Raw genomic sequence first — 16,446 nt, 5'->3', positions numbered from 1 at the left:
GGGCGGAGGGCTGGCAATTGGATGTTGCTTTATCACAGTTGATTGCGATCGTGTAGTTACCATGACAAAGGCGAGATAGAGATGTGATAAGAATACACTTGCTGTACGTGGTCGGCCAGAATTGGAAAGAGTTGGACATGAGGTACATGCCGGCTGTACCTGCCGTTTTGGGTGAATCAGCGTCATTGCCGCCCGCGGACACCGCTGGTCCATCGTGGTCCATCGTAGGTACTGCCTCCCTGAACATTGTATATGAGGTGTTGTAGCTCAACTTCTCTTCTCGAGGCCAAAAAGGAAAGACACCGAATATGCTCAACAATCTAGCATTGACCGTTTGTGCAGCGACTATCGCAAATGCACGCGAAATCAGCTTCCCGCCCCTCTCTGGATTCACATCGGATCAAGCGGTGATGGGCATCATCAGTCCAGACATTACTCAAGCGAAGTTCGGGGGCTTGACGACATATGCGAATTTACCATATGTGCATTGTTTGGCACCGGAGGGTGAAGTCGTCGAAAAGTTCGACATTGCAATTTTGGGTGCTCCTTTTGATACGGTGAGTTATTTGTCTCGATATGCTTTGGTTGTTTTGAGGTAGAAGTCGAGCCGCATGAGACACCTATGCTATCGTGGCACGACGACATGCACCGCGGCCTCGGAACCGGTCACTGACATGCTGTAGGGAGTGACAGCGCGACCCGGTGCACGTTTTGGGCCGAACGGTATTCGGCGTGGTTCACAACGGATCGGAGCGAGTATGGGCTGGAGCATCTACACAGGTTTGTCTTCCATGCAAACTTTGCAGCTTGACGACCTTTTGTGGGACAGGTGTCTATAATTGGCATTGTGTTTGATGTGCAACACAACATGCTCAGCATGTCACATTGCCTGGCCAGGATGGTCACCATCCAGATTGGACATTTGCAGCAACATTTTGCTTCATATGGCGATCTGTGAAAGATAATCCAATGAGAAAAGGAAGAACGGCTGCAAGTAGTATCTGACGACATTTAGGTCAGAACGCACTCGCCGATTGGGCGAAGATTGTAGACTGTGGAAATGCTCCACTAACCTTCCTTGTGAGTCGTCGCTGTTTACTTGGCAGACTCTAACTAATGTTTAATCAGGACAATACTGTCGCCTTGCATCAGCTCGACGAAGCGCACAAGGTGAGTGACACCGTTCTGAGAGGAGAGTGTCCACTGATAGGGTCCTTGAGGTGACTTCGGCAAGAAATACCAATTCGAGTGACTTTACTGTTCCACGCATCGTCACACTTGGAGGTGACCACACCACTACACTTTCAGCATTACGATCAACCAATGATCACTGGGGTCCCGTTAGTGTAATCCACTTCGATTCCCACATAGGTCAGTTCCATTTGCAGGCTGTGCCAATTCGGAAACTCCACTAAAGACTTCTTAGATACATGGGACCCCGAAGTGTTAGGAGGAGGCATCTCGCATTACGCGTGAGTCATCTTTGCCTTGTTGAGAGCTCGGAATCACTTACCGTCTGCAGTGGTGTAAATCACGGAACCTTCTTGCACATCGCTCATGAGGAAGGATTGATTCGAAACACATCTATCCACGCTGGAATTCGAGCTCCAGTCGTTCGTCCAAAAGGAGACTTACGCAACGATGTCAGATGTGGCTTCGAGATGGTGCGGGCGCGCGACATTGATCGATTGGGTGTTTCAGGCGTCATCGAGACTTTAAAGAAGCGAGTCGTTGGAACGAAAGTCTACATCAGCGTGGATATAGATGTGTTGGATCCGGCTTTTGCACCTGGTAAGTAGGGTTTCGAAATAATCGTAGCCGTGCAGCACCGGAAAACTGTAAAAGCAAGACGGTACTGCCATTTGAACTCAAACTGATAACGTGGCAGCCACTGGTACCGCTGAGGTAGGCGGCTGGACTACCCGCGAGCTGCTGTCGATTCTCGATGGCCTAGAGGGTCTGGAGGTTGTAGGGGCTGATGTTGGTAAGTGTCAATTGGTTTCCCCGTTCGAGAGTAAACGGCTGACATATCGTACAACAATAGTCGAGGTTGCGCCAATATACGATAATCCAGGAGAAACAACGGTACTGGCAGCAGCAGAAGTTGTTCTCTCGCTGCTCACCTTGATGGTGAACAAGCCTGTGCAGGCTATCGTCTAGCTGCTGTAATGCAGGCGTTTGCGCCCTAGTTGATATTGTAAAGATAAATCCAGTCGTAGCCGAATGTTGATGTGGTCGTTTAACGAAACGACACAACGAGTGTATGTCGATAACGTGTGCTCGATGGTGCAATCTGGACCGACCAATCATGAAAAAGCCATTTGCGAGCTAGTTGCTAGCGCCGACTGTTGCCGAGGGCTGTAGCTTGAAGCCGTTGCACATGAAGACGTCACGCTAGACAACACAAAACGCAAAATGGGCGAAACAGAAGAGCCAAAGAAGGAGAGATTTGCTCCAAAGGAGCCAGTGACCCTGAATCCGCCCAAGGACGATGTCATAGCCCGCGATTACCTTGCCAAGTGTAATGGTGAGATACCCCGCGAAAGCAGCCACGGCAACAGTACTGAGAACGACATGCTAGGCACAAATGACGGCTACCCTACCTTAGTTGGTATCAAGGTAGGCACTTGGTTCGAGCATAAGCGATCGGGCTTGCTACTTACACCGAGTTTAGGGAGATGTCTTTGATGTTAGCGGAAAGGAAACATACGCACCTGGCAAGGGTTACCACGGTAAGATCTCGAAAGCGTATTCTTGCGTGCCTACTTATTCGATTCCAGTCTTCGCTGGCAAGGAGCCAAACTGTGCACTTGGCAAATCCTCCCTGAAACCAGAAGATTGCGTGTCAGACTACTCCGGGCTTTCCGAAACTGAGACGAAGACTCTCAATGACTGGCACACCTTCTTTAGCAAGCGATACAACATTGTTGGTCGTCTACAACCAGAGAACGAATCACGAATTTGATTATATCTGTCTCCTCAACGCACTACCAACGACCCGGTCATTTTGTATATCGTCACGACCACATGGCTAAACATGGGTGTGCTTGTCGACTGGGGCCAACAGTTACTCGAGACTAAGAACATAACAAAAGCTAGTAGTTCGAATACAGTCGGTTTTGTCGAATCCCTTCATAATTTTGTCTTAAATGTCACGTTGGCACGCGAAAGAAACACGCGGATGAGGAGAAGTGTGCAGGAAGTATTAATTATTTGCGTCACTTCAGAACGCTATTGACCCTTGAACCAGACGGAAAACAATCTAATCGTGACAGGGTGTACATACACAAAAGCTCACACAGAGCAGCTAACAGAGCACTCAGACTGTGTTAATGCCGCCACCAGAATTCCGGCAACCATACCGGATCTTTGTCCATGTAACAAAACTCTGCTGACCATGGATCCAGATGTCCGGCCAAAACAGATGACCAAATCACACATCACCGCCACGCCGATCAGCATCTGCTGTGAACCCCATCTGGCTGCCGAAGTCGTCGATGTGTCGTCGCGCCGATCCTCTTGCCAGATCTTACTTCGCTTGCGCTATAACATAAACGGGCTGTACGTTGTGTACCAGATTGCTGGCCTTCATGCGTTGATGGTGCTTGGCACAGTTTTCACACACAACCTGGTGTTGCTCCCACTGGTGTCTGATATTCCAAGCACCAAAACACTGATGGCCCGGATCGTTGCGTGCAAAGTGGCAATACTGCTGGAGGCGCTTCTCCTTGTGTCCGCATGAAACGAAGTGGATTTCCTCGTAGTAACACATAGTGGCTGACTGTCAAGAAGGGGCTGGTCCTAAAGCTATGGCTTGTCAGCGTCAAGCTTTCATGTGGCCTCATCAACATACTGCGTATGTATTTGACGCAGGTTCGAGTACAGAAATTTCCAGTGCGGCGTTGCTGGCTTTGTCACCGAAACTGAAATCCGACAGTATTAAGTAAGAAGAAGATGAGTGTATAAGTTGAACGTGATATGGATTGGTAACGAAAGACTGATATTTCAGTAGTGTTGCCTACTTTATATGTTCAAAAATCTACGTGGAGGCATGCGGCCTGCGACTATTGTCGACATCCGCGCTATGCTCGACATACTCGACGTATCGACTGCATCTTCGACATACATGCAGCACGCAGCAGGCGTATGGTCACACCTTACCAGGGATCCCTCTACCCCGGCATTTTTGATTTTCACAAAGAGTCCACCCCCGCATCTGCTGGTGTCTGGAGCCCTGCACATCGTCTGCTTGATGGTTTGGTAAGAGTTTCCACTAGTGTCACTATGACTATTGGTACTGCTCTTGTTAGACTCCTCAATGGCCGCACAGGTGTACGCAATGGGTTGCGAGTGCTACACAAGCAACGCGTCTGCATACTGATCCTCAAGATGGTGGAGAGTCTTTGGCTCATGAGAGCCCCCACTCTTCTGTAGTGTACCATACGGGGGAGAATCAAGCAGGCGCAGCACGGTTGCCTTGGTTCAGAACACCCCATGCGCACTGACCTATCGGTACGGTGCATGCGTTGTCCACCATCCCGGATTTTGGTCGAGATCAATCATGGTCGACACAGCCTCCTCGACCGCGTTTGAGGCCATGCACCTCCACACAAAGGCATGCTTCGTATTGGACGCTCTTCGATTCGAGAAAGTCTCGAGTCCATCTTGCGCCAGACGTCTTGTCTTGACCTTGGCACTGGCCGGAGCATCGATCGGGCGAGCCTTGGAAGACGTGTCACTCTCCACAAATCTTCTTCTGTATCTGTGCACACCCTTCGCAAAGCGTGTTACTTGGAACTTCAGTCAGATACGTCGAGAGCCCCTGTTTGAGTGCAGCTCAACCCAAGCTGACCTACGAATGAGGAGTAATTCTCGACGAGGTGCTGCACGGCTTATGCAGCCAAGGTACAATCGAACAGCCTTAACGCTATTGTGGCGGTGAGCCGCTGTATTTGCCGGAAAGAGGTCTCGTTGTTCTTCCCCACGCAGGTAAGCGTTGGAAATACAATGCCTGTGGCTACAGTCACTCTGGGCTCAAGTTAATCACTTTCCACGTGCACCCTACACTATTCGAGTTGAGGGTTGTATCCAGCTTGGGTATATCGCCAAAACCACACTCATTCTTGTCTTGAAAGGTCTGGTGTGGTGTGACCCAGAAGGAGTTTTGAGGTCATTGACAACTTACAGGAACTTTGCGTACAACTCTGAGATCACACTTACCAAAGAAGAGCTTGCGTCTGGCTGTTGTACGCCTAGTCGATATCTGCAAGATGGTACGCCGGCATCCCAATCGTAGCCACCTTCCCGTCCGCTGTCAGGGAAGAACCGCTTATGCGGTGCTTCCGAGGGCACGATCCACATAATTGTTCTGAAAAACTCTAGGTAAAGAGCGCCTGTGTGCAACTAAGATAAGTACAGGAGCACGTATGGAGTACTAAGCTGCGGTGTAGCATAATGCGCTGCACGGTCAATCGTGGGCCTGGACAAACACCTGCTCAGTATACAGCCTCTACTGGTTTGCAACAAGGCTGTGAGTCTCAACACGAAACACGAGTCTAAGCGCGAGAAGCACTCTAAGTGCCCACGTTGTTGCTACTGTTGGTCGTTTTCTTGGTCAGTTGACGCCCTGTCCAGGTTGCAGTCTTTCCTAAAACTGATCCGCGCGTTCGGCTAGCCAGCCGATACCGTGTCCGTGCACCCAATGCACGGATTCAACCAATGCACGGGGAACGCGATTTGCAGCCCAACTTCAACGCGTAATTACTCAACCACCAATGCTAGGAATTAAAGAAGCGCTTGACAAAATTAGTGCTTTAAAGCCTAATAAAAAACTTTGCTATACTACAATTGCAAGAAATCATGGTGTTAATTGCTCCACGTTGTTGCGCACGCATTGACTCAATTAGGGTCCTTAACGCGTTGCAAACAAGAACTAGCAGAAACTTAACTACTAATAAGAAGTAGACTTAGTTAAGTATATAGAAATATTAACAGCGCGTTACTATACACCTACTAGGCATATAATATAAAATTTTACATCCTCTGTTGCCTTAGAGCCCTACTTAGATAGCTAGGTTATGCGCTTCCTCAACTATTACTACAACAAACTTACCTACTAATAGAGCATAGGGATAGACTCTAATCACTATAACGCTAATTTAGTATAAAAGTACAAGCTTTACTTTAAGCTTCTACAAGCTAAAATCACTAAGTATAAGCTAGAGCCTAAGCACACATATAATATAGATAAGAAGGGGTTTATAATTAGGGTGCTAGGGCGTACTAAATAGGTGTTTAGTAGGCGTTAATATAAGAAGAAGGAGGTTAGGCAGGCTCTTTAAGATAGCTCACGTAAGTAGGTAAGCCTTCTAGCTTGCATCTGCGCTAATAGTACTACTCTTTCTTCTAGCATTGTCTTAGGGTTAAAAAACTCTACTATATAAAGCAGCTAGGTAGTAGATATTAAGGCAGGAAAGCACTTAGTTCACGTTGCCTCTTTGCTGTTAGGATGGATAAATAATAATATAGGATTAGCCTAGCTTAAGTAGGTTTTTAACTGTTATATAAAGGCAAAGGCATAGTTAAAGTACTACCTCTTAATTATAGATAGCTATGGCAGTTACCTAACTTAGGATTTCCTTAAATACTGTCACTAGAAACGGATTATACTTGCAGTTTTACCCCCTTATAGTACCTAGACGCTGCAGCCCCTAGATATAGTCTGCTTTAAACCTCTTGCTTCTAACTACTCCTATAAACTTAATTACCACCTCTAGGCATCCTAAGGCCTCTCCCCACTATCAAAAGCCGACTTTTTTAGACTTTTCTAGCCTGCCTAGGTGGCTACGTTCTAGGAAGATCTTATACTTAAGGCCTTCACAGCCACTAGTATATCCCTAGTTAATACTAATATTATCCTTAATAGATTCTACTACGCAACCCCTAATAACTTAGGATTAGTCTCCTCTAGTTCTATAGCTTATTCTACAGAAGACTGGCTTAAAGCTTGCACTATGCTTTAAGCAGAAGTCAAGGATCACTGCAGTATAGGTGCGTGGAAGCTGGGTTAAACTATCTATCACCTATCAACCCAAGTTAAGTTACTTCAGGTTGAAATTAATAGCCTGTAGAAGGAGCTATACTAAAAGCAGAAGCGTTAGAAGCAACCTAACAGGTAATTAGACCTGCAATAGCATTAGGAGTATTATAGAGGTGCAATAATGTAGTCTCCTTATGCCTTCTAGGAGGCGCAAGCTTATATAGAAGTACAAGAACAAGAGAGGCAAGAAGAGGAGCTAAAAAAGGTAGAGATGAAGGAGTTAGCAGCTGCTAATAAGCTATATAAGGAGAAGATTACAGTAGAAAAGCGTAATTAATAGGAGAAGGAGAAGGTAGCAAGAGACTAGGCGCAGGTAGAGGAGTGAGCAGCTATAGAGGAACGCAAGGCTGAAAGAAAGCGCTAGAAGCAAGCTTGTAACGCTAAAAAAGCTCTATAATTATCCTAAAGAGGCAATTGCAAGACTTTAAAAGCTTCTACAGTTAAACAGAAGCCTGCGTGTTGTGCTGTAGGTGCTTGTAGTTATCCTAAGCCTGCAATGCCTCCTCTACCACGCGCTACTGTTACCACCTGCAGTAGCTGCACTGCTATAAAATATAAGTAGATTTGTATAAGAAAGTTTGTTGCATAGGTCTATAGAACACTTTATCAAGATATCTCACAATAATAACTATTGTGTGTGGCTATACAGCCTCATTTTTGTTGTTGCAGTGTAGGCTCGGAGCGTGCATTGGTTGAATCCGTGCATTGGGTGCACGGACACGGTACCTGCACAGCATAAAAAAGTCGAAACGAATGGAGCAAGTTTCCAGGGTACCTATTTAGGCTCATCATAATAGCAGCTTCCATTTTCGTTCATCGGCACAGGATCTAGGACATGAGAATGTGACGTGAGCAGGGTTGCTGTACAGGTTGTACGACGTAGCGCACGAGCGACGCCTCTGTCTCTTCAGAGCATGGACTTTCGGGCCCGGGGAAGCATGTCCCTGCCACCCGGTATTATAAATGCATGGGCACTAGTCTGCGTCGTATACACGCTAATCACACGCATTATTTTGCACACCAGTCGCGGGTACAGCATCTGTACGCGCCTGGCTGATTGACAAGTGTAGATGACGCAAGTATTTTGCTTGAGTGAGCATTACCGAGATCTCGAGGAAATGAACGATACACAATAGTAACTTGTACATCCGAGAGAGACTGCAAGATCTCAAGGAAGAAGCACCACGACCAGCATGGATTGTTAAAAGACATGCCCTGTAACATGGATCACAAATGGGAAATGACGGCGACTAAAATTAACGTCGCCGGTTCACTACGGGGTTCCAGAGCTGTGTACTAGTGGAGGGTTGTTTCTTATGTATCTTTGACAATGCGAAAGCATCAAACGGACACAAGCATCAGGTTCGAGCTCGATCAACACTCTCGGGGATGAACATAGGGTCACTGCCCCCGATTCGCGCCTAGTCATACACAGGTTCTGCGCAACAAACACAAACGTTTTTGTACAGGGTCAGTGCCCGGGTGTATCGCTACTTCGTTGCGGTACGTACATCAACGTACCAGACAAGCCACCGCGATTCCTAAGTCTTCCAGTCCAATGCTCGTTTTTGTTACACAACAGACAGCTCCCAACAACAGCAGGCATCCTTTAGCGATACGACACCAGCACTCCAAAGAAGCGGCAAGGGGGAGGGAATCCCCGTGCCCTCGTCAAACGTGCTTTCTCACATCTTCGTCTCTGTCCACGTTGTGCTGACACGCCACATGCTGCACCCGACAGTGTCACAAAATTTTACACCGGCACGTCGAATGCTCAACACTGACAGATGTTTCTTTTGCAGTATCATTGGCAGCTTTTGAACTAAACGCCCTCGCTATGCGCCTCCCTCCATCCGGCCTGATAGAAGGTCAACACTACTTCGACCTATTCGCCTTTCTCTTGGCCCTCTTCTGCGCGATAATCCTTGTCCGTTGCGCCAACTTGTCCTTATCCATGCCGGCCTCGGCAGTAGCGGGTCGCTTGCTTCCATCCGCTCCCGTCCCTAGCGTCTTTGTACCGGCATCCTTGCCCTTGGCTCTCTTCGCGTCCCGGCCTCCACCCGAGCTCGAGTCGCGTTTCCTCTTCTGGTCCTTGCTGCCTGCCTTGCCGGCCTCCTCGAGATCGGAGTCAGCCTCGTCCTTTGCAGACTTCGGCTCGCGCGATTTCTCTTCGGCGGCTGACCGGCGCGAAACGACGTTCGCATTCTCGATAGCAAACTCGACAATCAGACGCTTGCGCTTGTCTTCCATCGCCTCCTTTTGAGCCTTCTTGCTCTTGGGTGTCTCGCCTTTGATTTTGTAGTCTACTGCATGGCCGTTCAGCCATCGCAGGCCCATGAGCGCGTTACGGTGTGTGTAGTATTCAATGAATCCGTAACCTCTGCTTCTGCCAGCGCCTGTGTCTTCACCTACCTTCGAGCCCTTCTCAGTCTCGAAAACGACCTTGGCCTGTCGAACAATACCCTTCCCGCGCTTCTTGCGGATCTTCTCTGCAATGACCATCTCCTCCCCGCCGCGAGCAATCTCAGATTTACTAAGCTTTTGACGTTTGCCAAGTTTAACATCCTCTGCAAAGCCGACAACGCCTTTGCGAGCCAGTTGCTTGAGATCCTTCGAGGTGATGGAACGCGGAAGGTTGCGGACAGAGAGACGGGTAAGCGAAAGGTGAAGGGAGGGGTTGTCTTGGATCTGTTTGCGGCGTAGTGTTGCGCTGTCTTCTCGCATCTTGACTTCGGAAGGCGCGAGCTGCGCGTACAGCGGCGAATTTGAGGCGATGGTGCCTTCATTGAGGAGGTAAAGACGGCGCTTGTCCTTGTCGCGGTTAAATCGGTTCGCGGCTCCTTCGGCGGTCAGGCGCGTAGCTTCGTTCTTGTCAACGGCACGACTGAGATGGAGAATGCGACCATCTATGGTGTATTTCCCTGTGGGATCGGCGTCGGCATCCTCGAGGACAGAGTGTGTAGTTGTAATTGTTGCGCCGTCCTTGCGCTCAATGTTCTTGGTATGCAGTGTGACCTTCGGTACACCTTTAAGGCAGTCAATCATCTCTTCTTCATTGAAAAAGGCCACAAAGCCTGTGCCCTTCGGTCGTTCAGTATCGCGGTCGTACACAACGCGGGCATAGCGGATAGCACCGAATTGCTGGAAGTGTGCTTTTAGACTTTCATCGTCGACATTGAATGGCAAATTGCGGATGAAGAGAACGTAGTTGGGTCGTTGTGGCTTCTGCTCAAGCTCAGCACTGGCCTCCTCGTCGTCGGAGATGTCTTCGTCGTCGTCGTAGTCCGTGTTGCTGTCATCGTCATCCTCGCTTTCGTCCTCGTCAGATTCATTATCTGAAGGTTCTTCGCTCGGCTCAGCCTCAGAGTCCACATCCTTCATGTCTACATCCTTCTTATCTTCAGCCTCGTCCTTCTCCGTCTTCTGCAGGGTCTGCCATGCATCCCTGTCTACAGCCCAATCCACGGCGATCGGTCTGCCGTCAATGTCCTTGCCGTTCAGCTCTGCTAAGGCCTTTTCGGCATTCTTCTTGCCACGCATCGCGACAAAGGCAAAACCTCGTAGCTCGCCGTTGGGCTTCTTGGGTAGGTTGATGAAATGGGTCTTGCCGAAGCTGCGAAAGTGCTTCTCGAGATCCTCGGGCTTCTTGATACTCCACGGCAGATTACGAACAATCAACTTGGGTGTTTGGCTCTCTTTCTTTTGCGCCTCACGCTCTGCCTTCAATCTTTGACCCTTGCTCTCGGCTCCATCCTCGCGGTGTCTTGCCTCTGCGCTCTCAAGGCGAATTTTCTTGCCCTGCAGACTTGCGCCGTTCAGCTCTTCTAGAGCGCGTTGTGCGTCCTCGACGTCGGCGAAAGTGACGAAGCCGTACCCTTTAGACTCTTTCGTATCCTTGTCGAGAACGACGAGCGCGTTCTTGACTGGGAATGAGTCGGAAAAGAACTCGGTGAGTGTTTCGGTCGTGACCTCCTTCGCGAGACTGCGGACGAAAAGCTGTCTGCGGGCGTTCGATTTGCGGTCATTTGTCGGAGCGCTGGCGACTTGTTCGACGTCAGCGGTAGTAGTGGTGGGAGTAGCGGCGGTGACGCCCTCAGCGCCACCCTCTGAGAGACGCTGCTTCTTCCTGCGGGGTGCCATTGTGAATGTCGTATGTGGTCGAGAATTGTCCTGTGTTGTGGATCTTCCAATTCTCTCGAAACTTTTCCCAGGGAAGCGGTGCCTTTTTTCTGCCGTTCGCGCTAACCGTAGAACTGCGCAAAGAGCGGGGCTCTCCCGCCATTGGCCCGCCGTCCTTCACGCCCCACCCTCACGCATCCTTCTTACACGGGATGACGGCAGTCGTGCATGTCGTGCACCTTCACGTGGACATAGTTCGCAGCCTTGCACTTCGCTTGAAGCGCGACAACCATTGAATGCTATTGATTTGGCCCAGCACGTGCAAGTTTCATGCAGCTGCGGGTTCCTCAACATCTGTCTGACCGCCGCGGACGGCGGTCAACGCCGTCTTAGTGCTCGAGGAGTGTCTTGCTTCAAGGTAGGATTGGTGGGTGATGCCTTATCGCGGGGTGCCTTCCTATGTTGAGATTGGCCCTTGCCGCAGCAGATACGAACGAACAGGTATAAGAGGTAAGTCACGGCCGTGCTAATAGTCGCCGCTCCCTTTGAGGTGCTCTTTTCTCTCTGTTCGATTGTCTCCAGTGTTATCACTGTCTAGGCATCCTTATCCACTGTCTTCCGCGGTTCGAGTTGCCGAAGTCCCACACTGGACGGCAGCCTTCGACCGACCTGAACAGTTTGCCTTTGCAAGCAGAGGCTCCCCCCGCCATTACAGCTTTCAACAACCTCTACATTGCTTCGTACTCGACTTCTTGTCGTAACCCGCTACGCTTATTGTTACACAAACGTCGATCTTCTGACAGCGCCAGCTTTCACCAGATCAGCGGCTGTCATACCGCTTTCCGCTAAGCTCCTGCCAGAAACGGGTTAGCCTCGTCCTTGACATCTGCGTACAACATACTCTGGTGTTTCTGCAGTCATGAATCCAGCAAGAACTGGCTTATTGTCAGTGTCGGAAGCACAGAACTTGAGCCCAACATCACAGCAAATGTCAGAGACTCAACCACTTCTATCACCGGAGGCTTCTGGGTCCTCATCGCGGTCGGTTGATAATACAACATTTCCACCATCGATGGCCGCGATACTGGATAAAATTGAGAAAGAAGTGAATCAACTCGACAACAGGAGCGACACCGAGTTTTCACATTCATCCAGGACCCACTTTGACGACGACGCGACACTCTATGATAAGAAATGCCTGTTGGTAGACAGGCAGATAGACGCGTTTGGCATGGGCCGCTACCAATGGATGATCTGGTCACTGTGTGGTCTTGGATATCTCATCGACCTGATGTGGGCGCAAGCTTTTGGGCTCGTTCTGTCTCCACTGCAACAAGAATTGGGTTTTGGCAACGATGAGACAGGAAAATTGTCCACTGCATTCTCCGTAGGGCTTACAGCAGGAGCATTTGCATGGGGCATTTTGGTAGATGTCATTGGCAGGCGGTGGGCCTTCAATCTCACCGTCCTCATTGCCTGCGTCTTCGGATTGTGTCTGGGTGCACCGAATGACTACAACACAATCCTGATACTCACTGCTTTGACGGGATTCGGAGTCGGCGGTAATATCCCAATTGACACTACCATCACTCTCGAGTTTACCCCAGAGAGCAGGCGTTATCTCCTTCCCCTGCTTTCCATCTTCCAGCCTTTGGGTGTGGTCATCTGCAGTGTCATGGCCTATGGTTTTATACCCGTTCACAGTTGTTCACCAAACTTCTCAGAAGCCGGTCCACTGCCTTCATGTAAGAATGTCGACGTAGATGTGGCATGCTGCAAGAAGGAAGATAATGTAGGCTGGAGGTATCTGCTGTAAGTAGGTTGTCCCGAGACATAAGCTGAGAATGCTGACATGTTTTAGTTACACGCTGGGCGCATTGACTTTGCTCGTCTTTGTTCTACGCTCTGTCGTCTTCCGATTCCAAGAATCGCCAAAATTCCTACTCTACCGAGGCAGAGACGCCGAGGCAATTGATGTGCTGGAGAACATAGCGCTGTACAACAAAACAACGTGCAGTCTGACCCTGGAGCAGCTGCAAGCTGTGGAGCGAGAACACAACACGCTTATGATCAACGCCAACTCGAAAGGGGAAATACCCACTTGGTCAGGTAGCATCAGACAAGAGCTCGCACGCTTCAAGATCCTCTTCTCCTCACCACAAATGATCCGTCTCACCACGCTTGTCTGGCTAACCTATATTTGCGATTTCACTGGCTTCACGGTCGCCGGCTCGTACTTGCCGCGTATCATCGCGTTGAAGAATGGCGCACTTCACCTCTCCCTCGACTACACATACCGCTCCTATATCCTCATCTACCTCCCAGGTACCGTTGGTGTTCTACTTGGCTCTCTGCTATACCGCACCCCTAATATTGGGCGCAAGTACACCATGGTTGTGTCGTCATTCCTCATGTCCGTCAGCATCTTCGTGTTCAGCACTGTTAACAGCCCCGCTTCCAACATTGGATTGAATGCAATGGAGTATTTCTTTCAGAGTATGTTCAACGCCGTACTGTATGGTTGGACACCGGAGGCTTTCCCGGCGCAGATTCGGGGTACGGCATGCGGTGTAGCAAGTTTCTGGGGCAGACTATTCGGGATTATCAGTCCTCTCATTGCGCAGCATCTATATGCAAGGAGCAGAGATGACAAGGGAGATGTTAACAGTGTACTGTATCTCGCTGGCGGTGTGACTTTGGGGTGTGTGATAACAACGGCGCTTCTGCCAGGAAAAGCGCTGAAAAGGTAAGTAGGGTTTTGTAATACTGGTAAAATGGAGCAAAGGAGCGGGTTTTTGTGTTTTTTTGTGCATGCATAGCCTACGGAGAAACGAGTAAAGGTCATTCAATTCCGCAAATTGTCGAGACATGGAGCAGTACACTTGCTCACTTCATTCATGCAGACTGCACTGAATGTCAGCCTCGTACTTGCATTACTGAAAGACATGTTCCATACGTGCTGTGATAAACACTTGGGTTGAAATAGCTGCTGGCAAGAAGCGTATGATCTGTCTCACTTCCACTGCCTGCACATAATCACCATTTGCAGTCCATCTGTTTCAACCATTAATCAATCCAACTATTCTAGGCGAACGCATATATTAGCTCCACATGTGCTCCTCCATGGCAGATGATTCTGCAAAAGAAGAGTCGTTGAAAAGATGAAGTAAGTCATTCGTGAGATCTACAGCCTGACTATGTTTGTCTAATCTCCACTTTCAACTCGTTTGCTGCGTCTTCTTCAGGAAGACTGCAGCCTCGGCAGCATATTTGCAGCGCTCACGTATCGCAGCACCGTACCTATAGAATAGGAAAGGAAAGGGAACGCAAGCCAAGGCCAGGAATGCTGGAACTGACGACGCCCAGTGGATTCCGAGGTCCCTAAACATGTAGCTGGTAAACAACGGGAATGCAGCGCCAAACAGTGATCGCAAAACTGAGCTGGCGGCAATCACTGAAGCGGCGTAGATCAAGTACGAGTCGATGAGATAGTTCAGAGTCGAAAGGAAGACAAGAACCATTCCAAATCCGAATGGAGCACCAGCCATGATACTGACGACCCAGTGGATGCTGGTTGAGTTCGTCCAAGCGAACCAGAAGAGCCCAATGGGCATGGCAATGGAGCCGACAAGGGCTGGCGGAAGCCGGGCTTCGGGTGCTGCGACCCCAGACGGAGAGGCATCGATGACCCTGTTGTATCGCTTGTTATCCCAGATAGAGTAGAAAACAGACGCAATCATGCCCACGGCTACGCCAACAAATGACAGGCCACCAATGCCCTGCGACCATCCGCGACCTTGCTGAAATACTATGGGGAAGGCGCCAAAGAGCATATAGAGTGTTCCGTAGATGACTGCCACGTAGATGGACAGCAGGAAAACGATGGGTTCGCGAAAGAGTAGGATCCAAGGACGAGTGAGAGCGGTTCCAAACGCGGATCCTATCGACTTTGTGCCCCGGTCGACGTCGGCCTGACTCATATAAACCTGTCCGGTTCGCTTTGACAGTGCTATAGCGCGCTTGCGCAGGAGGATAGGGGCGTAGGTCTCGGGTACGATGAAAATGCACAGGACCCAAAGGATACCAGTGAAAATAGCCATAACACCTTCAATCCAGCGCCAGCCAATGGATTGACCTACAAAGCCTCCGACTATGACGTGTTAGTTCACATATCTTTATTTGAACAGCACAGAGACGCTTACCAACTGGGCCGATGACAGGTCCTAAGAACGGAGCAGCAGCGAATACACTCGTAGCAAGACCTCTCTGAGACGCTGGAAACATGTCCGCAATGATACCGCCAGAGTTCGTCAGGGGTGAGGAACCAAGAGCACCAGCTAAAAATCTCAGGACAACCAGAGTCTCGATGTTCTGGGAGCCAGCTGCGCCAGCGTTGAGGACAGTGAGAGCGAGATAAGTGCCAAAGAAAAGGTACTGGCGGCCGTACAGTTCTAATTCGTGTTAGGAAGTTGACTCCAAGTTTGGCGGACTTGAGGTACACACCACTCAAAGGAGCCCAAATCAATGGGCCGATGGCAAAACCTAGGACGAACAATGAGATCCCAAGTGTGCCGACAATCTGCGAAACCTCAAACTCTTGCATGATCTGGACGATGCCGCCAGAGTATGCGGATGAAGCGAAGGTAACTGCCAGTGTTGAGACCGCGGCGAGCATTGTGATGGTCCATCTCATGCCCGGCGAGTAGTTCAACGGATTGACAGGATCATCTTCGATCCATGTGACCACAAAAGGGTCGCTTTCGGTTCCCGATCCATTGTATGTGCAGTCTCTAATATCGTCATTCAGGACTCCTTGATCACGAACTCTTCGGAAGAGTGTGATGCGACTGGATCGACCGGACTTAGGATGTTCTTCCATTGGACTGCTGTTCAATCACTGGTAGACTTCAGGGCTCTTCAGTAAACTTTCGGAGGTGAGCTTGTGAGCCTGTAAAACGAGAGAAGTATGCCATGACCTACGAAATTCAAGGCATGGCTATAAGCAGCCCATTCCGGTAGATAGGGCCGTACCGTCTTTTGATCCATACCATTGCACAGCTGTCGTACGTATCAGCCTCGTCTTGACTGCATAAACGCGGTCCGCCCGCTTCCGTGAGCCGACAAAGACAAGTCATGAAATGAGTCTGATGATCATCTCCCATACTGCGTCCTTACCGAGCGAATGCCCGACCGAGGTAACTACTGTGTAGGGGATGTGCACTCACAGC

At 49.6% G+C, this 16,446-nt stretch overlaps 6 protein-coding genes across 6 annotated transcripts; 4 read left to right on the top strand and 2 right to left on the bottom strand.

Moving 5' to 3' along the window:
- Window positions 1-84: 84 nt before the first annotated feature.
- On the top strand, window positions 85-2,300 carry C7974DRAFT_404224 (arginase family-domain-containing protein). Its single transcript, XM_046142924.1, has 9 exons — window positions 85-557; window positions 684-780; window positions 1,016-1,080; window positions 1,129-1,170; window positions 1,221-1,371; window positions 1,427-1,472; window positions 1,523-1,791; window positions 1,889-1,984; window positions 2,045-2,300. The coding sequence occupies exons 1-9, from the start codon at window positions 309-311 to the stop codon at window positions 2,158-2,160; spliced, it is 1,131 nt and encodes a 376-aa protein (XP_045992074.1). The 5' UTR covers window positions 85-308; the 3' UTR covers window positions 2,161-2,300.
- A 115-nt stretch (window positions 2,301-2,415) lies between these two features.
- C7974DRAFT_321245 (progesterone binding protein-like protein) lies at window positions 2,416-2,965 on the top strand (the record flags this gene model as incomplete). Its single annotated transcript, XM_046138796.1, has 4 exons — window positions 2,416-2,527; window positions 2,582-2,619; window positions 2,675-2,732; window positions 2,781-2,965. The coding sequence occupies 4 exons, from the start codon at window positions 2,416-2,418 to the stop codon at window positions 2,963-2,965; spliced, it is 393 nt and encodes a 130-aa protein (XP_045992073.1).
- Window positions 2,966-3,318: 353 nt separating this feature from the next.
- Window positions 3,319-3,787, top strand: C7974DRAFT_68137 (uncharacterized protein). Its single transcript, XM_046147075.1, has one exon. The coding sequence runs from the start codon at window positions 3,398-3,400 to the stop codon at window positions 3,740-3,742; it is 345 nt and encodes a 114-aa protein (XP_045992072.1). The 5' UTR covers window positions 3,319-3,397; the 3' UTR covers window positions 3,743-3,787.
- Window positions 3,788-8,843: 5,056 nt separating this feature from the next.
- Window positions 8,844-11,288, bottom strand: C7974DRAFT_68120 (uncharacterized protein). The gene has a single exon (XM_046147074.1). The coding sequence runs from the start codon at window positions 11,237-11,239 to the stop codon at window positions 8,975-8,977; it is 2,265 nt and encodes a 754-aa protein (XP_045992071.1). The 5' UTR covers window positions 11,240-11,288; the 3' UTR covers window positions 8,844-8,974.
- Window positions 11,289-12,290: 1,002 nt separating this feature from the next.
- On the top strand, window positions 12,291-13,968 carry C7974DRAFT_321361 (major facilitator superfamily domain-containing protein; the record flags this gene model as incomplete). Its single annotated transcript, XM_046138800.1, has 2 exons — window positions 12,291-13,030; window positions 13,080-13,968. 2 exons carry the CDS (start codon window positions 12,291-12,293, stop codon window positions 13,966-13,968), a joined length of 1,629 nt encoding a protein of 542 aa, XP_045992070.1.
- Window positions 13,969-14,402: 434 nt separating this feature from the next.
- C7974DRAFT_68100 (major facilitator superfamily domain-containing protein) lies at window positions 14,403-16,208 on the bottom strand. The gene is made up of 3 exons (XM_046147073.1): window positions 15,722-16,208; window positions 15,421-15,669; window positions 14,403-15,368 (listed from the first exon to the last, which is right to left on the bottom strand). Exons 1-3 carry the CDS (start codon window positions 16,095-16,097, stop codon window positions 14,437-14,439), a joined length of 1,557 nt encoding a protein of 518 aa, XP_045992069.1. The 5' UTR covers window positions 16,098-16,208; the 3' UTR covers window positions 14,403-14,436.
- Window positions 16,209-16,446: the final 238 nt, after the last annotated feature.

The sequence above is a fragment of the Boeremia exigua genome (assembly GCF_020726555.1).
Source record: "Boeremia exigua strain MPI-SDFR-AT-0100 chromosome Unknown C7974scaffold_13, whole genome shotgun sequence".
Taxonomy (NCBI): Eukaryota; Fungi; Ascomycota; class Dothideomycetes; order Pleosporales; family Didymellaceae; genus Boeremia; species Boeremia exigua.
This window is presented reverse-complemented; position numbering and strand designations above follow the sequence as displayed.